Genomic DNA, 24584 nt, shown 5'->3' with positions numbered 1-24584 from the left:
CCCGTCCCCGCCGGGGAAGGCTGGGCCGAGCCGTGGGTGCCTGCTCCCCTCTGCCTCCGCTTACTTCTCCCCAACACCTGCCCGCTCCGGCTCTCCTGCCTCATCTACCTCTCCTTGTTTTCCGCCCTTAATCTCGCTGTCGCACCGCCCTAGGGAGCGAGGCTGCGGCCGTGCCTGCGCCGGGACGGGGCTCCGGGGCCAGGGGCGGGCTTGCTGCTCCCCCGCGCCGCTCCGGCTCGGCAGCCCGCCCCGGGACGCGGGTCGCTCGGGCTTTTCGCCGCCTCAGCCCGCACCTCGCCGCCCTGCCTGGGGTACGGCCCCCGCTGCAGCGCTGGGGGAGGGCCCTGCTTCCCCCACCGCCTCCCCCCCGTCCCGTCCCGGCCATTTAGTAGCCCCGGCGGGGCGGGGGGCGGCTCAGAGCGCAGGAGGGCCCGCAGCAGCCGGGCCATGGCCGGGGGGCCGCCGGGGGTTCCGGCCGCGGCGGTGCTGCTGCTCCTGCTCGGGCTCCCGAGTGCGCGGGGGGCGGCGGAGCCCGCTGCCTCTGCTATCCTGGTCTCCAAGCGGGGACTGCGTGTCCCCCTCGGGCGCTCCGTCTCGCTGGACCCGGCGGCGGACCTGGTGCTGCGGGTGCGGCCGGGGGACCGGTGCGCCGTGGCGGCGCTGGGGAGCGGGCCGGCCCCGCAGCCCGCCGGCGCCCTCCGTCCCCCGCGCTTCCCCTGCGCCTTCGCCCGCGGGCAGGTCACCTACACTCACTTCGGGGCCCGCAGCCCCGGCCGGTACCGCCTGCGCCTCCAGCTCCGCTACGACTCGTCCCGCCGGACCCTTGTCGTGCCCTTCGCGCTGGAGGTGGAGGTGCTCTTCCAGCAGCTGCGCCTGCTCAGCCGCAACCTGCCCCTGCCCGTGGAGAAGCTGCGGGGGCTCAGCCTCCCCCTGGACGGCAAGGTGTTGGGCTTCCCCGAGGGTGAGCCCGGCCGGCGCTGCCGCCTCACCCTGCTGCCCCCCGAGGCGGCCGGCGCCGGCCCCCTTCCCGCCTACGGGCGGCTGCTGGATGCCGAGGGGCGGCCCCTGCCCGCCGGCTACAGCGGAGACTGCTCCGCCGTGCTGCAGGCGGGGATCCGCTACCGGCATACGGCGACCACCGCCTCCCCCGGCCGGGACTGCATCCCGGCGCGGGTGTCCGTGCTGCCTGCCGCCGGCCCGGAGCAGCGGGAGTACTTCCAGGTGGTGGTGCGGATCCACGAAGGGGCCGACAACACGCCGCCCAAGCCCAGCTTCCTGGCGCTGCTTATGATGGAGGTGGACCAGTTTGCGCTCACAGCGCTCACCTTGGACGTGCTGGCCGCTGAGGACGTGGAGACCCCCCCGGACCTCCTGATCTTCAACCTCACCTCTGTCTGGCCCAGTGACCCACAGCAGCAAGGCTTCCTGCTCAGCACCGATGACCCCAGCCGCCCCCTCGGTGCCTTCTCGCAGCAGGAGGTGAGGGAGCTGAAGATTGCCTACCAGCCCCCTACCCTGGACTCGGACCAGGAGCGGCTTTTCCAGGTGGAAATGGAAGTGCTAGACCCTGATGGCGCCTCCTCAGAGCCTTTCGCTTTCGTAATCCTGGTAAAGCCCATGAACACGTTGGCCCCCGTAGCCACTTTCAGTCGTGTGACTGGCCCACAGCTGATGCTTTTTGAGGGCCAGTCACGGCCACTGTCCGGCAACTTGGAGATCAGCGATGAGGACAATCTGAAAGAGGTAAAGGTCTGGGTCACGCGGGGCCTGCGACATGGGAAGCTCAAGGTACTGGGTGTACCGCCCAGCCGCAAGTACTTCACTGCTGCAGAGCTAGAAGCAGGGCAGGTGGTATACCAGCACGATGGCAGTGAGCACAGCTACAGCGACAACATTGTTTTCCGCATGGTAGATGGGCAGCACCAGGTCGAATTTCTGTACCCCATCACTATTGCTCCTGATGATGATCAGCCACCACTGCTGAATGCAAATACGGGCCTGGTGCTGAGTGAGCACCAGACTGTCCAAATCTCACCTTTTGTCCTCAGTGCCACAGACATTGACTCTGATGATACCTCTATCCGATTTGTCCTGGCTGGGGACTCCGCAGTGTCCCTGCTACACTCCCACCGCTTTGGTGAGCTGCTGCTGCGTCAGGCAGAGCAACCAGCATCTTATGAGAGCAAAGAAAGCAGAGCAGGGTTGGAGAGTGACTCCTTTTCCTCCCCCTGGCACTTTGTGGAGGATGAACACGTCTATGAGAGGGTGGTGAACGAGTGGCTGCAGCAGGACATCCTCGATGGGAGGCTGTTCTTCAGGCACACGGGAGCTCACAGTGCCAGCCCAGTGATGGGCCACATTGTGTTCCGGCTGCAGGATGACAACGACCCCCCTAACCAGTCAGGGGAGCATGTGCTCGCTGTCAAAGTCCAACCGGTAGACAACCTGCCACCTGCACTGTACCCAGGAACTAGCCTGCAGATGACAGTGCAGGAATACCAGCTGACCATCTTTAAGAAGCACTATTTACGGTACACTGACCTGGATACGGATGACAGGGAGCTGAAGTACACTTTGCTGACACCCCCAACTGACACAGATGAGAATCACTCTGTGGTCACTGGAGAGATTGTGTTGGCCGACAGTCCTGAGACGTCCATTACACATTTCACCCAAGCCCAGGTCAACCACCACAAGGTGGCATATCGACCCCCAGATCAGGAGCTGGGGATCACACCACGGGTGGTTCAGTTCACGTTCCTTGTAGAGGATTCAGCTGCCAATTCTCTACAAGGTACCTTTACTCTCTTCCTGCAGCCAGTAGACAACAAGCCACCTCAGATCACCAATACAGGCTTCACTGTGCTTGAGGGAAACAGCTTCCTTCTCACCAGCAATCAGCTGGATGCCACAGATGAGGACACATCTGCAGACCAGATTGTCTTCACTGTAATTCAAGTTCCGGAGCATGGCCATCTACGTTATCTGGAGGAGGCTCTGATGGTGCAAGGGGAATCTTTCCTGCTAGATGATATTGCTGGTGGGCGCATCTCTTACAAACACAGTGGCGATGAGTTTGCCAGTGATTCTTACCAGTTGGAAGTGAGTGATGGAGTCCATCACGTGCCAATCACAGTCAAGATTGCTGTGCAGCCTGTGGATGATGAAAACCCAAGTATCTCTCTCCCTGGTGGTCACAGGCAGGTGGGAGCAGCCATTGATGTCCTGGAAAACAGTGCTACTGAAATTACTATGTCACTTATCCAGGGTACAGATGAGGATACAGATGACTTGGTGCTGACCTTCATTGTCCAGGATCCACCCAAGCTGGGTGACATCCTCATGGATGGAGTGCGATCCGAAAAGTTTACCCAGCATGACCTCATCAGTGGAGCTGTAGCTTACGCTCACACCAGTGGAGAGATTGGCTTGAAAAAGAGGTATGATTCCTTCAATCTCACCATTTTTGACCTCTCCAGTGAATGGGTGGTGGGAGGCAGCACAGTACAAAGGGTGCGTGTGGCTGTAACTATATTGCCTGTGGACAGCGTCGCACCTGAAGTGATGGTTGCGGCAGAGCCGCTCAGTGTCCTTGAGGGAGGGAAGAGTACTCTAACTCTGGATCAACTGGATGTGGAGGATGTAGATACTCCCAGAGATGACATCTTGTGCATTGTCACAGTTCAGTCCACTTCAGGGTATTTGGAGAACGTCTCTCCAGCCCCTGGGTCTGAGAAGTCTAGAGCTGGTACTGCCGTTAGTGCTTTTTCCATCAAAGATGTTCGCCTGGGCCATGTCAACTATGTGCAGAGCATTCACAAAGGGGTGGAGCCTGCGGAGGATAGATTCACTTTCCAGTGCTCTGATGGTGTTAACTTCTCGCCTCACCAGTTCTTCCCCATTGTCATCATCCCCACCAACGACGAAAAGCCGGAGCTGTTTGTGCGTGAATTCATGGTGCTTGAGGGGATGAGCCTGGTGATTGACACGCCCATCCTCAGCGGAGCCGATGCAGACATGCCTCCAGATGAACTGCGTTTTGTTATTGCTGTCCCTCCTAAGCATGGGCAGATTGTGCAGCAGCTCTCCACGGGCACTGTGCCTGTTCACAGCTTCACCTTGGAGGAGATCCAGGAGGCTTCCAGCATTGTGTATGAACATGATGACTCAGAGGTGGAAGAAGATAGCTTCCAAATTCAGCTGACTGATGGACACCACACAGTGGAGCAGAATGTGCTGATTACGGTGATCCTGGTAGATGATGAGACTCCCAGGATGACAATCAACAATGGTCTGGAAGTAGAGATTGGCAAGTCAAAGGTCATCTCTAGTCAAGACCTTAAAGCCACAGACATCGATTCAGAGGATAAGAGCCTTGTTTATGTCATCCGTTTGGCGCCTGTGCAGGGTTTCCTACAACATCTGAACAGACAAGAGGAAGTGATGTGCAACATTACACAAGGCACAAACTTCACACAAGATGATTTAGACCAGGGTTTTATCCGCTATGTTCATACTGGCCTGCGTGGAGTGCGTGATCTGATTAAATTTGATGTTACTGATGGTATTAATGCCTTGATAGACAGGTACTTCTATATTACCATTGGTAGCATTGATATGGTCTTCCCTGAGGTGATCAACAAGGGTGTAACTCTGAAAGAAGGTGGAAAGGTGACACTCACAACTGATCTGCTCAGCACAAGTGATATTAACAGTCCTGATGAAAATTTGCGTTTCAGTGTCACCCGGTCCCCAACCCGGGGCCATCTAGAGAATTCAGACAGTCCTGGGGTACCTGTTGTTTCCTTTACTCAACTCCAACTTGCTGGCAACAAGATTTACTACATTCACACTGCAGAGGATGAGGTGAAGACGGATAGTTTTGAGTTTGAAGTGACAGATGGGTATAACCCAGTCTTTCGTACCTTCAGGGTCTCCATCATAGATGTGGACAACAAAAAGCCAATTCTAACTATTGGTGACCTGGTTGTCGAGGAAGGGGAGACCAGGCTGATCACCCCTTTTGAGCTGACTGTGGAAGATGGGGATACACCTGACCACTTGCTCCTATTCACAGTCACTCAGGTGCCAGTGCATGGCCAGATTTTGTACAACAACAGCTACCCAGTCACCAGCTTCACCAAACAAGACTTGAATGAGAATCTTATCAGCTACAGACATGATGGTACAGAAACCAGCCAGGATAGCTTCTCCTTCTCCGTGACTGATGGGACCCACACAAACTTTTATGTTTTCCCTGACACTAGCAAGGAGATCCATCAACCCCAAATGATGAGGATTCAGATCAGTTCACTGGACAACAGAGTGCCACAGTTAGTGGTGAACAAGGGTGCCCCTACTCTAAGAAGACTTCCAGCTGGGCATCTAGGCTTCCTGATCACTAGCAAGGCACTAAAGGCAGAGGATCGAGACAGTCCACACAATCTCTTGAAGTACAAAATAACAGATGGGCCGGAGCATGGCTTCATCATTAACACTGGCCTCGGAAATGAGAGCATTAGAACATTTATGCAAGGTTGGTGCTGATGGTTGTATTTGCTTATAAACATTGGGCTCAATAACCTGTTATTTTATGTTCTATTATTTGAGTCTTTGTTTCAGGTGATTTAGAAAGTAGTGTCTTTTAAACTGCAAAGTATATGCAAATGATCAGAATTATAATACATGCATTTTAGAAATGAAGCTTTGTTTTACCTATGAAGACACAATAGAAAAGTTCTGTGTTCTATGCGCACACATTAATGCGTTTCCTACTGTGTGTTAAATGTACATCTTACTGTGTACATAGCATAGTACTGCTCGTAAGAAGATGGGATAAAATCTGAAATGGTGATTTGCAGATCCCGCACCAGTTTCTTGTTGAAGACCGAAGTACCTGTTTGCCTGCCTGGAAATTAAACCCAGGCTCAAAAATCAGTGTTGTCTTCAGAGGGAATTGTTTGGAAAGGTGATTAATATTTCTGCACATCACTGGATCTAGTATTTAAAAAAAAAAAAAAAAAAGGAAAAAAAAGGCAGGATATGCCCAGTATAGCCTCAGTAGTTTGGGTGATGTTTTTTGTGATTCTGTTCCACAGAGAAAGCTCAGTAGGTAGGGAGGCCTCCTTTAGGTCAGCTCCACCAAACCTGTGCAGAGGGAAGAGCCTCAGAGGATGGTGGGGCACAGTGACAGCAGCCACTCTCTATAAATGTCCCTGTGCTCTAGCCGATTTTAAGTAGTTGGGTTTACGACTGTCATTCATCTGTCCTGGATAGAATAGCATGTTGAAAGCTTTCACAAGGAAACTTCCAGCCTAGAGTTTGCCTATCTCTAGTGTGCTTTGACTATCAGTAGGGGGGACAACATTTACCAAAATTCTCATTAGACACTATAATAGGATTAGAGGTCTCCGTTATTTTTATGTGCTCAGGTATGTTACCTTTCTTTTGCAAGAGAAGACAATCTGGGGAGAGAAAAAGCCTTTATCTCCATTTTATGTATTTATCCGTAACTTCCAGACAGGTTGTAACTTTAAGATTATGATAACACAATTTATTTTTAGAAGTCTGCAGTTCATCTGCCAAGCTACAGTGTTGTGAAAAATCATTTGCCATTGATTCAAGAATGTTTCATACATTTTCAGTTGACAGAAAGCACCCAAATCTGCCATGCCAGAACAAGAGCAACTGGTAACCCCAGGGGAGTAAGTCTTTAGTAGATCAGAATTAGCTCTAGAACAGCTTAATGCTGAATGCAGTATAAAGAACATTTAGGTATATCCCAAACATTTTTATATCAAATGAAATTGTTGCTTATTTAACTAAAATAAAAGCAAAAGTAGAAGACTTTTCTGAAGTCTTCATATTGATGAAATGTGGCATAGGGTAATACACCTGCAACTTTAGGGTAATAGAAATATCCTGGTGGTTTTTCCCTATTCTCTGGGGATATCAAATTAAAATTTTATTGACTTTTAGACCTATTTGTGATTTGTTTAATACATTCTCATATTCAGTCCCAATGTACCTGCCACAGTTTTGTGTGTCATAGAAGTGTTTAAAAAACTGATTGAGGTTAAATTGATCTCTAAAAAATGGGCAGATCTTTACTCCTAATAGATTCAATTTAGTTATAGCAAAGTAATTCTTCCTAATGTGCTGAAACAAGGATGTGACTTTAGTATTTAAAAAAATAAATATTTATGGTAAAACTATATCTCACTGTCTTTTTGCCATTGTTCTTTGAGCTAATAACTAAATTTATGTTGTGTTGCTGAGTATAGACCAGTGTAAGAAGCCATGCCACTTTATACAAGTTTCGTTGCTGGAATGCTTTATCCACAAATTAGCCAACTTATTAGTAAGTAATCAAATAGTAAAGGTAGAATGAACTATGTCCTATATATTCTGTAGTAAAATTCTATGATTATTCATTTAGCATATTCTTTTCTTAGCCGATATTGATGAAATGAAGATCAGCTACATCCTGAAGGAAGGTGATAATGCTACCAGTGACATCTTCTATTTCTCCATTGAAGACAATGGTAAGATTAAGATGCTTCATTATACATATCTTGGAGTTACACTGTCTGGAAGATTGTTCACATTAAATAAACAAGTCATCTGTTATTTCTTTATAAGTAATATGTAAAAGTGCCATGAACACATAGGAACACAAATGAAGATATTTTATTCATTTTAATGTATAATGTTACAGTTAATGCAAACTGCTATGGCAAGCTATCAACTCTTAGTGGGATATACTGTTGCCACAATACTGTTTGTTCAGTGGCTTTATGGAGGGAGGACTGTTGGCAGTGACAGCTAATCCTTCATGGTCAGCTGTGCATGTTACAAAAATTCAACCATGCAAGGTGGAGCACTGATGGGTTTGGAATCGTGGCCAACTACTGAATCAAAAGAGAAAATTAATGCTAATCTTTCTTAAATAAGGAGAGTTCAGTTGATCTAGATCAGGGCTGAGTATCTGGTGAAATGCTAAGATAGGCTGGTTAAGTCCCTTTTGTTCTTATTTATACAGAAGGATATCCTTCTTTTGCATACATTGTGATTGTTTCAAAGGCTTCAGCGGACCAGTGATTATTTCTATCAACTGATATGTGTATGTTGCATTTTTTGCATAGTCCTTTGATGACTCTTACTTTAAAATCTGTTTTGTTCTGTGTATTGTTTTTTTCTGTATGCTGCAATATTTTTCCCTAATCATCCATACGAATTAAGTTCACTGAGAATTCATCAAAATTTTATACAAGTTCCTTTTAATTAAAAGTAGACAAGAAGATTCATAAAATAAGTTTGCAGTTCGGTTAAATAACTTCTGTGTAAGGATCTGCCTTCACATTAATCTCTGTAAACTTCCTGACTAGTTTGATGTAATCCTAAGTGCATAGAATGTGTCAGAATAGCATTCTAACACAGCATTTGACAGAAAGTTAAATTTGTGAGTATTTCCTAACGGGACTCAAGACAAATCTGAAACACCATTAAAATATTTTGTCCAAAATTGGCAGACTCGTTAAAAAGAAATCTGCACTGATACTTATGAGGATAGTCACTGAAAAGCAATAGCTCCTTTGAGTTTGCTAAGGCCTCCTATTCTAATTATTGCAAACCAGAAAATGTCTATCTTGATCTCTTGGAAACCAGTTATTACATTCTATCTGTAATCAGTCTGTTTCTGTTCTCATAGCAGTATAAATCATTGTAGTTTTATGCACCATTTGCTATAAACCAATCCAGCCAGAGATAAGTATGTGCCTGAGAAATAAGCATTCTGTTATGGGTTAAGAACTATCTCGTGCTTTGCTTAGCTGAGACATTTTGATTAGCTGAGATAAACCCGTTCATTTTATGGCTTGAAGATGAATGTGAGCACCTTGGATATGACTTCTAGTGTTTTCTTTATCCCATCTGTAGGGCAACACTTACTGGTTTTGGGCAGTGCGCTGAAGGTATCAGCAAAACAATGAAATGTGACTCGTTTATTTTCAGTTGTCCAAGGAGTAATTGAACATTTGGAACCAGTCATTTGGTATTGTTACTTTGCTCATATCTGAAAGATTATGTACCTGAAGGGACATTAAAAACATTATCAATATTAGATCAACCACACCTCTGGTTCATTGTGATTCTGTCAGGGAAAAGTTTCTCATGTTTATAGATGAAGATGGAATAGTAGGCAGCTGGGAACGTGCACAGTATTCATAGCTTGAAGGAAATTATTTCCTTTCTAGTTAAGGTTTGGGTAAGCAAATAATTTCATTCAGCTGCTGTTACACCAGGCTTCAGGAACCTGGAAGACCTGTTTCGTGGGCAAAGAATGCACCAACCCATTCCCCATGGCTGGCACTTTGTATCCTTGGCAACTTTACAGCTGGAAAGATCTTCTCTTTTAGGAGCCAGTAGAGTCACTGGGGGACAAAGCTATGACAGGCTGAAAATGGCTTTTGTTTTGTGCTCCCTCTGGTTATGCTGAAAGAAAAAGTTTGCACATTGGCCAGCTGAAGGTGATGGAAAAAACAAGCTAGATTTCACAAGCCAGTTATTTTCTAGCTCTTTTTGAAGTAGTGTGCAACTGATGCAATTAAAATCAAATGGGGCTATTAATTTAAGAAAGATCGGAGATGCATTCTTTGTCTATTTTTGCTTACATTTCACTTAGCACACAGGAGAAGGTGCTGTGAACTGCTACCTGTGTTTCTTCCAGACATCTTATTTTGCTGTCACTTGATCAATATACAAGTCTTTGTGACATGACTAAGTGGGGTAATATAATAATGATGAGAAACAATGGGGAAAAAGGAATGACATGACTGAACAGATGGTAATTCTTATTCTGTATACACCCAGGGACACAAAGGGAGTCAGTTACTGGATGTTTTCATTAACAGCACTTTCAGCCTCTGCTAAATGGAGTGATTCTTTCAGCTAGATTACTTCATCATCTGTCTGTTCCAGATATCAACAAACAGAGGAAGAAAAGCTGTGGCAATACATGTGTGCAGCTATGGTTATAATAGAAGTATGTACTGACTGAAGGGTGGTTGTCTACTGATGTGACTGGCACAACTACAGGAAGAGTACATGGCTACAGGAGCAAGTAGCATCTGAAAATTCACTTAAAACTTGTTTGGTGGGGGAAAAGAAGGTTGAAAAGTCAATGCTGTCATTACTACTATAGCACAAGGAAATGCTTTTAAAAGAAGTTCTATCTGGATTAGTCTTTTGATGGCTTTGGTGCTTAGAAATACATTAAAAATATTCCCTCAGGTGCATTTACCTCCCAAGGGAGTTCCAGAAAGAAGGCACAACTGTAATAGCTGTTGTACAACTCAGAAAAAAATACCTAAAGGCCCAGCGGGAGGAGAGAATGTACACTGCTTCAGTGCAGTTTATAACTGCTTCAGCAACGTTCAAGAAAAAGCCTGCTATTTTCTCTGTTTTTGTGTTCTAGCTTCTGAAGTCCTCTTAAAAGCATATAATTTGCATCAGTACAAAGGAAACTGAGCAATGAAATGTGTGTGTGCGCATATTGAATATGAGGAGAAAATGCCTGCATTTTTCTCTGTCTTGTAGCTTCCCTTGCACAAACACAATCAGGTTCTTCCAGACAGAAGTTTCACCCTTTAATGGGAGAGTATACCTTTTGAATAATAGCATTTTGTCTAACCTGAGGATAGGAAAGATTCCTTTAGGTTCTTTATCTGGATAACTAGTTGTTCTGCATTTAAGAGAGCTGCTAGGAAACCTTTATCAGTGACATGTGAGAGAGAATGGCTGACAGCTTTCAGAAAAGTTGATCCCTTTAACTTGAGGAAACTGTTCCCATACCTGCATTAAACTGAAGATTTGGGCAGAAGTAGTAGAATTTTAACCTACTAATTGTGGTGCATACTGGCAGCTCTTATTCATGAGTGTTCAGTGTTGAGCATGCACTTCATTTCACAAAACAAGTATTGGTACAAATCGAATACAAAGTAGGTAAGGTTCAGCTCGTTTTAATGATTTATTCCTGGGGTGAGTGTACAGATAGCATAATGCCAAGTTTGTTCAAAGATTGGTAATGGAGCAATGACATGCAGTAAACGTAGAGTGGTTACTTCTGCCTTTGCTGTATTTGATTTGGGAAGCATTTGTTATTTTTCCTTGGTGATTTTTATGCAAAGATCAGTTTAGTTCGACTTGGTTAGTCCAATGCCTCTCCACCTGGTTTACGTCCAGTGATATTTTGTATGAGTAACTCTTTTATTTACCTATAGAGTTCACCTTTTTTATTCTGCAGTTTTTAGTACACTTAACCTTTTGACACTCCTGTCATTGCTGCCCTCTAGATCTTGTTTTCAATTACTGCTGCCAAAAGAGTAATGAGAGCTTGCTGATACTGAAAGCTACAATGTTCTGCTGATGTGAACTTGTTATCGAAATCCAGAATAAAACTCCTTAACACCAATGTGATGTTAAGAAGCAGGCACTTCGTTTACTGCAGCACTGGATGAACAGGGGATAATTCCACCTAGCATGCATGCCACAGCTTCAGTACAAACAGGTTATATGGAATAACTAATTACATATTAATCAGATTAATATACATATGCATAAAAAAATTATTAGTGATTATCATAGTACTGCCTGCATCCAATCATGCATAATGACAAATTCATGTGAGTCGAAGGGCTGCTTTTACGACCACTGACCCATCTGAGATTCTGTTGGCTGTCCTTGAAGTCCTTGTTCTTGTCCTTGTTCTTTGATCTTGAAGCTTAATGCAATTTCAGTCCCATGTGGTCAATGTCAACATTGTTCTCATCTAGCGTACAGGAATCTAGTCATAAGAGCAAAGAACTGCAAAACTTATGAGTAAATACTAGTTAATCACTTGACTGCCCTTGTGTTAATTACCTCTATTAGCTAGTCCCCTGGCTACACTTTTGTCTATTGTTTCAATCATAATGTTAGTTCTTAAACACAAAATTTGATAGAAAATATATGAGGTTTCTATGGTTATACCCATCATGATTCATTGTACCTAACACAATTCCCTATAGTTACAATTTTAACTTGTAAGTGCAAAACTGATTTTATTGTATTGTAACAAACTTGGTGGGACTAGTTCAGGCTTCTCTCAAACCTTGTGTGGAATGTGATTTTAAAACTTAGAATTCCCTTTGTATAAAGGAATCCTACCAAAATGCACTAAAGAGTATTTGCAATCCATAAAATATTAAAGAAAATATTGTATTATATACTTCTAGCTACCAAAAAAGCTCTGTAGAAAGAAAAATTTAGAATATGATCTAAAGTGTGATTTTTTTTCTGTGCGTTTTGCTCAATGTGGTCCCAGGTCCGTGGTGTGAAAATCTGACTCTGCTAAAGTTAGCAGGAGTTTTGCTATTAATTCTAATTGGCCTGGGATTCCACTCAGACTCCGCCTTACCCATATTTGATTGGTGCTACTGCAAATAAATTGCATGGGGGAGGCGTGGTTGGGTGAAAATCCTAAGGAAAACCTAGTGGTTGTCTGGTAGTATGTAATTTTTCCACCTTTTTCTTAGCTTTGTGTTCCATATGCTTAGACTGTTCAGCCAGGGAGTTGATCCAGGGGCTGATCCAGGCTTCCCTGAGGCTGATATAAGAGCCTCAGCCTTTTATCTTTAAGCTTGTTAATGTTTTCTAGGCAAGGAGTATGGCTCCTTAATTCTGAATAACCTCTCAGGGTTTTGGTTGAAGCAGGCACCTAAGAAGGTACAAGAACACAGGCTTTTGTAATTCTGAGCTACACAGTTCTCGCAGATTCTAATACAATATTATAGTAAGTCACATGCTTGCTTATAAAATCTAGAAACATTACGATATCTGGTCACTTAAGAATAGGTATTCTTGTTAATGAACAGTGTGCAAGTGAAAAATGAATCTCTCGGCAGAATTAAGTGTTTTGTTGTTTCCTTTTGTAACACAAACCGAAATATGGCAATTCCAGCAGCTTGTTAGCAATCCTTGGTTTGAATTTGATCACCTAAACTGGCAGAACGTAGTTACTGGTCAAACTTAATATCTAATGAGGTTTGTGTGTGTTAATGACTGTATTTATCTAACACAACTGTCTACTCTTACATGTAGATCATGTTTCCTCTAATTTTACTAACAATTTTACAAATCAACTTTGTGTTACCATATACAAGTCAGTGTACCCTCCTCTTGCTAAATAATTCTCCTTATTAGTAGGCAGGTTTTGTGCATCTCCCTCCTCACATCTGCAAATCTGAAAATAGTTTGCAGACCTTGCAAAAGATGTTATGGTGGTATGATTTCACCACTTTCAGACAAAAAGGTGTATTATTTAAGAGGCAAAGGATTTCCAACTAATGAGCCATTTTCAAGCAGCCTTAAAACAAACCCAGAGCTACACTTGTCCCAAGTTAAATAGAATTTTTAAGGGGTTTACAAAAACTTTTAATTTTTAATAAAGTTTGAAAACATTAGTCAGCAAAGGTGTATGAATTCTTATGCAACAAAGCTTGTCAAACAACTTGCACTGCAGGAATCTTTTGAATTCAGTGTGGTTTTGGTATGCCCTAATTTGCTGTCATGCTTGACAGCACTGAATGATGCATTTTACCTGTGTTGACCTCAAGAACAAGAAGCCATTAGGTGGGAAGGCTTTATTTTGATACAATTGTTTGCAAAGGCGTTATGTTTCCGCTGAAAGGAGAGAACCTGAGCAACTGTGGAATGAAAACAATGAAGTGTTTCTGACATGGCTTTGATTCATCCCTTCATCTATTGCTGTTTCAAGATACGCACTCTACAGTGTTTTCCATTTTAAAGCCAGTTTTCCAAATTAATAAAGTTACGCACTTGAAGAGAAGGCTTTATTGATTTCTTTTTTATTTTATTTTAATCCTCCCCTCTGTGGTGTTGGATACCATTTCTGCTGATGCAAGATTTTAATATTTTTTTACTGTGTAATAGAGAAAAATCATACTAGAATAGAGGAACTGGATGACGGTATTGTTTTTAAGATGCAAGACATAACTGTTCCACTTGGTGCTAGTAAATCCCATACTAAACTTCTTGTACAAAGTTTGTGTGAATTTGTGAAGATGTACAAAAACTGGAGAAACTGCCTTGGGGGAAGAAGTGAGAATCACCAGAGATGTAGAAAACTTGACCAGTAAGAAAAGATTAAAGGATTTGGTACTGTTCAGTCTGGAGTAGAGGAGACAGAGAAAGGATATGGTATTTGTTAATACAGATGAGAAGAAAACAATGAAGTGTTCTTTACCACTATGGTTAGCAAGTGTACTTTTAACACCCTGTATAATGCGAGATGCCTGGCCTGGAAGAGAATAGTTAAATTGCAGGGCAGAAGAACATCTTAATTCAGAAGTTTGTCTATTTTGTCTCCCTGATAGGTATATAAACATTATTGACATCTTGCGGTGCTTGATGGGCCTGAGTGAGAGTCAAAAAGATGCAGAGGCTAGTGGGCATCCCTGTTTGAACATTTTTGGTTTAATTTTCCTCTCTGTGCCCTGACTCTGCTGGGTGCTGTCATTAATCCTTACCATTGTGAGGTACCACTGCAACAAGGTTTTATGTCTTCTCCTTCCCAAACCATGTTTCTTTCAGTTCCTTTCCATTCTTTGCTTCCTAAAGCTGCTTGACTGCTCTCTTCTTCCCTTACCAATCCAACTTCGTAGCCTTCTGTTAGTTCCCTGCTATGAAGTCTTCTGTGGTGTTTTTTAAAATAAAAAAAAAGGGGTACATTGAAACCAGATATTTCTCCTGTAAATTCTTCAGGTCAGGTGTTTTCAGCTGAAGGGGACCGCTAGGTCATTTGCTCTCTTCTGCTGTGTATCCCAGGTAATTTCTCTGTTATTTTGCTGAGTCCAGAAGCCTCTTCTTTGAACTAATGCTTGATTTTTAGATTAAAAGCATGAAGAAGTAAAAGGAAAAGCCGTAACTTTCCATACTAATATGTTCTAGTAATTAATCATCTTCACTGAGGAAAATGTGTGTGCTTACAAAAGCTTGAGTAGTCTAGCTTCACCTGTGGGCTACAAATTCTTTTCATGGAAGTCCTAGATTGAAGAGTTGTTTATCACTCTTGGTTTTCTCCTAGAAATAATATTTCTACTCTGCAGTCAAAGTACCTTTTGGTTTTCTTTTGTCTGAGCTTTTGAAGCCCAGTCAGAATCCAAACCTCTGCATGAGGTGCTGCTTTGTAATGTAAATCTATTTGCCAGCTAGACCTGTCTAGTTTCTTACTACAGCATTATTTTATACAATATAGATATCTATATGTACTTCATTCCTAATATGAAATACTTTTTCAATGAGGCAGTAATTATTTTTATATCCCTTTTGCTGTGTCTACCCCCCTTTCTCAAAGGCCATTTTTAACTGTAGAAAGCAGAACCGTGTGCTGAGTTCTGATTCTTAGTAACGTAGAGAAGTAAAATAACCTTGAAGATCTTAATTGCTGTTCTCCCCTTTGTAAAACAAAGGATTCTCTAGCTCCAGTATTGCAGTGGAAGGTTATTTATTATTGATGTTTTTTTTCTGCTTTGCATAACAGATCCTTTTCAGAAAGGTGGCTTTCCAGGACAAGGTGCCTGATTCCATACATACTATCTACTTTATATGTTGATAAGATCTAAAAAAATGTCTGTAAAACTTTGCAGTTGGAAGTATTGAAACACAGGATTTGTTTTAATAGACTCTGCCTACTGAGCAGCTCATTTAGTTCAGCACATTTTTCCCTGTTTTTGCTTCAATTTTTAAACTTTTTTAACAATCTGTTATCACCAAGTGTTACCACAAAAGATGTGTTCCTGGTCACAAAAGGAACAGATTAGCATCCCACTGAGTACTCACCTTTGTTAATCCCATTTAGAAATAGTGCTTTCTGAAAGAGAGTAAGATGTGCCAGCTGTTTTATTATTGGCACATACTACATGTGTTTGAATAGTACATGGGACTGCTGTTTTTTTAAAAATACGGTGTTCAATCCGTTCTAGTGGCAGTTTAGAAATTGGCCTGTGCTGCTTTAGAAAGTAGTTCCTTCTCATACAGTACAAGGCTATCAGTCTGCTTTCTATTGATAAAAAAAGAAATATCTGCTGAACGTTTCTGTCCTTCCCCATCATTAGTAGTTTAAGCACCTCTCTGTAAAAAGTGATGTTGTTATTTAGGTTTAGAATCTTTGGGGATGGAAAGAATGATTCTTTGATTTCCAAGTGTTAACTTTTTTTCCTCATTTTTGTCCCTTGTCAATACCCAGTGTCAGGGCAGGCCCCAAACAAGAGACAAGAAAATAGGAGGTGAAGGCTCTGACAGGTAATAGGTCAAAGAGGCTGATCTCTACCTGCTAACCAGTTCTGATCTGATGACTACAACAGCTACCAAAGACATAATACTTACAGACTATCATTTCCTTTGAACGGATATAAGCATAACCCTGACACTCAGTACTTGATAACTTCTATTTCACACTGATTGCTCTCTGTTTTTCATTAGCTCAAGTGTTGCTGTTTTCCAAATTGCTGCCTTCACATCTTCACTCAGACATGCTGGGTATTTGCAGAGTTGCCATCTCCTTGATTGTGCCTTTTTGGTACTTAAGAACTTTGGTTCTTAAGAGCTAGAAGGTCATATTTGTAAAAGCCTCATTATTTTCTGCTACGTACAACTCCCATCCTTGCAGAGTAAGATTCTTCTTTAGCCACAGGGTTCAAATCTCTACCCTTTATGTGTGTGTAGCAAATAGGATGTGTATCTGAAGTGGGAGCAGACACCCGGTGTAGTACTACTTAGGCTGTAAGCTGACTGTATGGAAGCAGCTCCATATGCAAAGCAAGTATTCTGAAGGTGCTGCCCTCTGTTTTGCCTTTACATTTGAACTTTTTTTTTGTCTGGGATCTTACAAGGCCTGGATGAAGCAGCAAAGATGCTTTGGCAATTCTGAGGCTGAACCAGCTTTGAGAGCTACTTGCTTACCTGCCATGCATCTAATAAGAAAATGGCACATTTTGTTTGGGTTTTGAGACTTCCTCAACTAAAAGAAAGAAGTCCCCAGGCTCATTTCATGTTGATACTACCCCACTGGCTATTGTTTCTTCTTATACTAACAGTATATGAGGCCTAGGATTTAGATGAGATTTGACTGTGACTGAACTGTTAATTTCAAGAATTTTAAGAAATTAAAGATAGGTACTGAAAAAGTAATTCTAGTATTGCTCCAGTGTGAATGAGATCAAACCCACAGCGCTCTAAATGCTGAAAATTCTCTCACGGAGAAGCTATTTGTTACCAATATTACGACAAGGCGTACTTAAGAAGATGTCAGCTGGGAGGAAGTTTTGGCCGATATTATGGCTTTGCAGAAATTACTTTTAAGTCCCATAAGTTTGCTAGATTCAAACAGTAATACAGACTTTTAGGAAAAAGTACTGAATTTTTTCTTTCTTGGCTTTTCTTGAAAGTCCTATATGCTTTAGGTGGAGATCCACACATGTGCAGTTATGTCTGAGTTCAGATTCATTTTGGAGTGTGATCTTTAATATTCCACCAAAAGCTTTTAAAACCTTAATGATGAAAGCTAAACTGTGAAATATTATATTATTAATTATGTTCATCATTATTTGAGTATATTGAAGGAATTTAAAAGGAGAAAATGGGATTTTTGCAGCCTAGAGCACAAACTTTCACACTATTTTCTTGTTAATGCAACGGTTGTCCCAGTATGTAATACTGGGATTCAGATAAAACTAAAGTTCCCCCAGAGTGTTTGAACTGAACACAGTGAATAGTGTTAAATCCTGAATTTGTTGAGTAGCTGGGATCTGCTGCACAGCTCCGTTCCCATAGTACCTGAGATAATTGTTGGGGCAAGCAGGGCAACTATGCTTTTGCCTTCATTGGTCTTCATCTGACCACTCGATTATGCATGTTTAAAGGCACACACTGAGAACTGCTTCTGAACACTACTATTTCATTTGTCAAAAACAGTTTCATGCTTGTTTAAAGTTAAATACCATATTTAAACATTAATGCCAGTATATGCACCTGTAAAGAGACATGTTAGTAGGAAAGGAAATTGTATTCATTTAAAAATGTCTTAAGAGTACAGTATAGAAAGACTAAACAACAAAGGCACATGAAATTAGCAAGGCTTAAGGCACATTTCATTGTACATAGAGGATTTCATGGCCGAGTACTTGTTTTTAATCATGCAAAACAGAGTATAGAGAAGTCTGCGTTAACTTTTCAAAATCATGTGTATTAAATAATTCCTTTCTGGTATCTTTTCACTGGACTAAAGCTTAGGATAAAATGAATTCTTAAAAAAAAAAAAATATTGCTATCTTCTTGTTTATATAGTAATTGCACTGAAACCTACATCTTGCCCTTCAAAAGCCACAGTAATCTCTCTTGTACTTTCTGTAAGGAGACTATTAAAAAAAAGATAGTTTTTCTCTTTTCTTAGCAAATACATTTATCACCTGTGGTAGCCCAATGGCCCTTTCAGTCAACTCTGCATAGATTTAACTGCTGTCTTTGAACAACGCACAAGTCTGCTTTTCATTTAAACTAGTGATGAAGAACCCAATGAATGGTATGTGCATAAATTTTTAAGTATACTTTAAAAAAGATAAAGCTATGTTTTTGCTATACAATGTGATTTAGAATTTTATTTTAATCCTTCGCTTTTTTCTGTCTCTGTCTTCATGTTCCTTCTTGTCTAGGAGCCTGATAAAAACTTTTTTAAGTTAATGGAAGTCTTTCAAAAAAATCCAGTGAGCTTTGATTAGGCCTCATAGACTGTAACCTTTTCTAAACAGGAGCAACAGCACAGGTCCTCAGTAAGCTGCTTCATTCTACACAAAGCTGCTCAGATGGTGCTAAGCAGCTGGAAAGTTGCATAGTTGGTGAACCTAAGGCATCACCTATCATGGTGGCATGTTCTTGGATAAGGTGTGCAAAAAAAGAGCACCAAACTGCATACGTTAAGAATGTGATTAAATAGTAGTAGCAGCAAAAGACTTATTATCATTGAGTTCTGTGGTTTGATTTTTCTTTTAATAGGTAAATTAAACTTTATTTCCACAGAGTACTTTTTTAGAGAGTCTTGGCACCTCGTTATAAAAATTATTAATGTTGATGTGAACAGAGTGTACTAGAGAATGTCTGTGTTTTCCCCCTTTTTAATTTTTCATAGGAAATCTGAAGGAATTTTTTGTTTGATATGATTTAAATCACCATGGACTAATTCAGTCTTCTGGGGCAATTTTTTACTATAGCATATGCTGGAGGTAAGCAAATTTTCTGAGTTGAATTTTATGCAAACATTTTGTTTGTCTTCATGTTTTTGGTTCTGTATCTTAATGATAGGAGATAAAATATGTATACATTCCTGCTTTCTTGCATCTGGGTAACATTGGGGAAAGCAACTACAGAATATAACCGAAGATTTTTCTTATACTTTTGAGAGCAAACAAAATACTTGATTAAAATTTCATTGTTGGTTCTTTCCAGTTAATATGTTGTTGCCAGTTTATATAGCATTACTGTGTCAAGCAAAATGTCAGATCAATTTCTGTATTTTTTGTATAACTATCACAGAGATTATTAGGGCTTCAGGCTTCATAAGTAGATTATTTTCCTGATGGCTACTGAAGAACGTAAGAATGATGTGGGTTCTACAAATATAGTCCCACTCAAAATGGTACTTAACACTTGTTTAAAGCATGGCTTCAAGAGTATTATGGATTCATATGCTCTCCATGTGTTTCTCTCAACATCTATATAAAATCAAGGAAATGGGACTATGATAATTCCTCCTCCCTGCCATCCCTTGCCCCTGCCATTTTTTGCGGTCTCAGAACATGTACACAGAGTTATTACAGATCAGCTCTCATATGTTACTGCCATAACTTGCTCAAGTGTTGAAGGTCTCTGATCTGCCTGTCTCCCCCCATCACACTACTTTGATGGGCTTGACTAATTTGGCGGTTCCTACAGAAAATTCAACTGGTCTGTTTTATTCTTTTCATTGGTTGGTTCAGTGCTTGTGCTAGAAGGGTTTACCAAGAATAATAAAAGCCTTAAAGCAAAATCTTCATTTTCTTCTAACTTACCAAATGCAGAATACCTTACCTGCACCAGAACACCATTTTGCTTAGTTTTCTCATTTTTTACTATAAGGCTTTTTCTCTGTCCTTTGAGACGTAAGACAAAATTTAAAAGAACATGAGAAAGCGCAGGAGTGAGAAAAAAGGAAAATTATGTGAAAGGAGAAATCTATGGGATGGCTGTCTCTTGCAATTTGTCTATGGACACTGATAAGAATGTCTTCATGTCTCAATCTGTTTAGATCTTCATTTGACAATTTTAGCCTGAGAGATTTAAAAGATAACATTGATAGACATTTGGGAACTTTTATGACTTACCGTTGGAATTAACCTATCTTTAGATATTTTTTTTTTAATTAAATTTATGCATTTGCCTTCCTTTCCTATCACTGATGAGTTAATGTGTTCCATAGATGTTTTGTTATAACATGAGAGAATATAATTCTTTGGGGTTTGCTTGAATGTGTATGGGTAAACAGGCATGCACGTGTTTTAGTCTCTGATATATCTCATAACAACAGATTGAATATGTAAAACATATCAGGAAGTGTTTCGTATATCAGGCACTTGACATGTTTGTCATTGCTTCAAAATGGTAACAAAAGTTGAACAGAAACTAAAGCAAAACACAGTTGCCCCAGTCAACTGATGTTATATTGTGAATGTGTGGCAGCAGGTTAAGTTCTGCCTGGATGGCATGATAAGATTTTTCTTTTTAGGAGAGCTGATGTAGGTCAACTCCTTGGACAATAGATAAAGTCTGTTTCTTTTTGTCTGCTCACCTGACATCTTTGGTCATATTGGATTTCAGTTCCCCCCAAAAAACTGAGTAAATATTTCTCAGATCTATCACTTAAGGAGGATTGTCTTCCAGAACAGGACACACTTAATTAAAGGATGTAATTTTCTAGTGCTGCTGAAATTGATGACTTGGTGGTCCACAATATTCTTCCTGAAGACCTGACATGCCTTGGGCAGTCTTCTGTTCTCCTCTGGTTCTTTCAAATCTCAGATATTTTTCTTCCACATGTCTTTTAGCAATTCCTCTTTGCCTCATTCCTTTTCTTCCTATGTTATGTATCAGTAAGCAATGCAAAAATGAATTTAGTTCCTGTCTCTGTGTTCAGGCTTCACATAGGCCTGTGATTTGTCTTTCTAATGTCTTTAACAGCATAAGTAGGTAATTTTCTTTAAAGTATTATTAAAAGGAAAATATTTCTGTTCCGTAAGTGTTGTCAGTGATGGGAATTTTAAGCATGAGGATTAAATGTGCATTCAAAATGGCATGAAATGGCTCCTGATTTAACCTCTTGTAATTAGAGGGACAGAGATTCCCCTGTAATTCCCTTAACATCTGGTGAATCATCTGAATACACAGATGGACAATTAGGAATTGAAGTATAGTTGCAAAGTGCAAAATCTGAATCCAGAAGGTATTTATAAATAACATAGAACTAATTAACTTAAAAATGTATTTTTATGTGCTTTTCTATTGGGCATTGATCATACCATTTACATGTGTGGTACATTCAGGAAAGTGTAGTTATTCCTTTCTCTGTCACTACCCAGAAGTTAGGGGAAGAAAAAAGAACATCTAAACCCGTTCTATATAATATGCCTGTCTCAGAATACAAATTGATTTGTTCTGTTCAACATACATCTCCTATAGTATTCAGAATGTTTTGGGGATACTATGGGATTCAGTTTCAGATGTTTGGAACTCAAGCTGAATTATGCAAAATGGAAACTGAAACAGGGACAAGTTGCAAACTTGTTACCTGGTTTCACCTAAATTTCCTTGAAGTTCATTGTCAGTATCAGCACAGAGCTTCTCAGCATTAACCTCTTTGATATCTGAGTCTAATATTTTCCATTTGTTTCAGCCTGTTATCAGTTCTTAGAAGTCATCTAATCTGAAACACTAGAAAATGCATTTCAGTATTGTTATGCATCTGTAAAAAATTAAGTGAAGGTACTTTAATGATATGCAGACCAGACGTTGCTCCAAAGCAGCATCTTCCAAAGGAGGCTATGAAGGGGTTGTGTCCCAAGAGGCAAGTCTCTGAGTCTCCAGAACTCATGAGGGACACAGCTGCTGCATTGATAGCACTCATCTTGATGCAGGTGCTCCCAGTTTCTCCCTTGTTAGCTTCATCTTCTGTGTAGACAAAGGGAAGAGATGTCATGCTCTTCATAAGGCAGGGCCTGCACTGCCTTGCCCCGGCTGGCTGATCATTGCTGGGATGGGGAGGAAGAGTGCAGGAGTTTCTACTTCTAATGCTGTGACCAGGAAAATACTTCTTAAGGTGTTTGACTTCTCACATGTCATTTGAACTTACCTGGCACCAGTGATGAGACCAAACTTTCCAAGGTCAGCCATGTTCCTATCCATTACTCTGGCTTGTGCCCTTCTTACCCAGAGCGTATTTCACTTTGTTATGCAGGAAGTGGCTCCACAGGTCAGCAACAATCACATTAACCTTATCTAGGAAAGAAATACATCTGAAGTTAGGCAGCTGCTTTTTCTGATGTTATAGAGGCTTATGACATTTCTTTGTGACTGCAGGTAAGAAATGATTAATATATTCTTACCATTCCCAGACGGCACAGCTCTTTCACTTCTCAAAGTTACTGTCTACTGTTCAGCCTCAGCCTCTACCTAGTATGGCACTTTAAGAAGCCTTCCCTAATGACTGCCTGGAGTATCAACTGTGTTGCCTAGTTTTGACATGTTGATGTAATTTGGGGAATTACGAAGGCCATAACTTCCCAAGACAACCATCACTCTTATGAACCCTGCAGATTCAAACTACAGATCAGTCAGGTGCCTCTTGCTGGAACACTTTAAAGGTCAAACTGTAACGTAAATCTATTGCAGTGATCCTTGATTTACAACATCTCCAAGGTCTCACTGTGAAGCTTCAACTTCTTCAGGGTCTTGAAATGCCAAGTGTATTAAAGTATGTTGCAAAAGAACATTGGTTCAGGGGAGGAACTTAATTTATGATTAAAGCTAGTATTTGCATTATAAATGGGTAGTTTTATCTCATGTTAGCACACGTAGAAAGTTACCTTTTGGAAAACGAAGAGGCTTTCTGTTTGTAACGAAAGCTCTGCACTTCGGAGTTATGATTAGCATAAGATAATTGCATCCTTTGTGCGTTGAACATGGGTGTTGTCAGTCATGATGTTATTTTTGCACAGAGAATGATAAACTTGGTAATATATCCTCCCTCTCTACTTAATGTGGCAGTTGTGAAATGTAATGCATTTTGGCACTGACCATGTAACAGCATAACTAAAATCATATTTTGTTCAGGATGGAGTATGCAGGAGTATTGGATAGAATGAATGCATCCATTGATCTTTCCTCCTGCTTTCTCTTAAAGCAGCAGGAGAGATTCAAAGAATTGTTCCCTGAGACAGGGATTGCATTTGTAACTGTGTGATAAGTACTGTTTGATGAACAAACACATGAAGAACAGCCTTTTTTAAGATTGTGATGTATATCCACTCAGGTATATATATCTGTCTACATCAGTTTGGTCTTGTCCCAGCATAGTGAACAAATTAAGCTTCTTGATGTAATCAGGCAGGTCAAACAATAGTAGTCTACCTCAAAAGCAGGCCTATGGTTCACTTGAAAGAATTGTGGTGTTTTCCTCCAATCCAGGTAGTAAATTTTGAATTTTTATATTCTGTAAGATTACAGTGCATAGTCAGTTCATCATAGTTGTCATAACTGGAACACGTCACTATACTTTTTACTAAATTTGGTCAATGTGAGGCATCAGATAACTAACTTTATCATTGTTGTTGTTGTTGTTATGTGCTAGCACAGTCATAGGCAGTGACTGAACTGTTAGGAAGGAGACTGCAAGTTCAGCTGATACTCTTTAATCTAGCCTATCTCTGACAGGTTAGAGATTCCTTTTGGATTCAGTTCATTTTAGAAAAAGGGCTAGGGGATAATTTAAGACCAGATCCATAGATTTTCTCTGCTGAGTAATGTAGTTTCTAGGACAGAATTTTAGAGTATTTTTAAAAAACAAATGTGTACCAGTTTATCTGTCTGCAGTTACCCAATTAGGTTGTGATCTTTTCTGCAGATTCAAATTATCAAATTATCAATTCTGAAGATTAGCAAAAAGGAAATACTTGCCAAATCAGTACATCCATACGTAGAAGACACCAGTCTTCTTTGCGTACCACATTCAGTAACTCATTCATCAATTTTTCTTCAGTGGCAATTATTTACTTGCATGGTTTGGCTCTTCTTAGATTTTCAGCAGTTATCTTCTAATTTCAGCCTGCTCCATGACTAATGGCATTGGCATCACTTGTTTGCCATGTCATGAAATTGCTACTAAGCTTTCTTTATTGTGATACAGTGTGTAAGTAATGATGAAGCTCTTACCAAGGGCAAGTTAC

The 24584-nt window shown here is 41.3% G+C and overlaps 1 protein-coding gene across 1 annotated transcript in view; it reads left to right on the top strand.

The window, feature by feature from the left end:
* Positions 1-447: 447 nt before the first annotated feature.
* The window catches only part of FREM3 (FRAS1 related extracellular matrix 3), a 73429-nt gene continuing 49292 nt past the window's right edge, over positions 448-24584 (top strand). Inside the window, exons 1-2 of the mRNA XM_009922177.2 lie at positions 448-5536; positions 7455-7544. Of these exons, the coding sequence (XP_009920479.2) occupies positions 448-5536; positions 7455-7544 (5179 nt within the window). The remainder of the gene's footprint in view (positions 5537-7454; positions 7545-24584) is intronic.

Source organism: Haliaeetus albicilla, chromosome 1 (genome assembly GCF_947461875.1).
Source record: "Haliaeetus albicilla chromosome 1, bHalAlb1.1, whole genome shotgun sequence".
Classification (NCBI taxonomy): domain Eukaryota; kingdom Metazoa; phylum Chordata; class Aves; order Accipitriformes; family Accipitridae; genus Haliaeetus; species Haliaeetus albicilla.
This window is presented reverse-complemented; position numbering and strand designations above follow the sequence as displayed.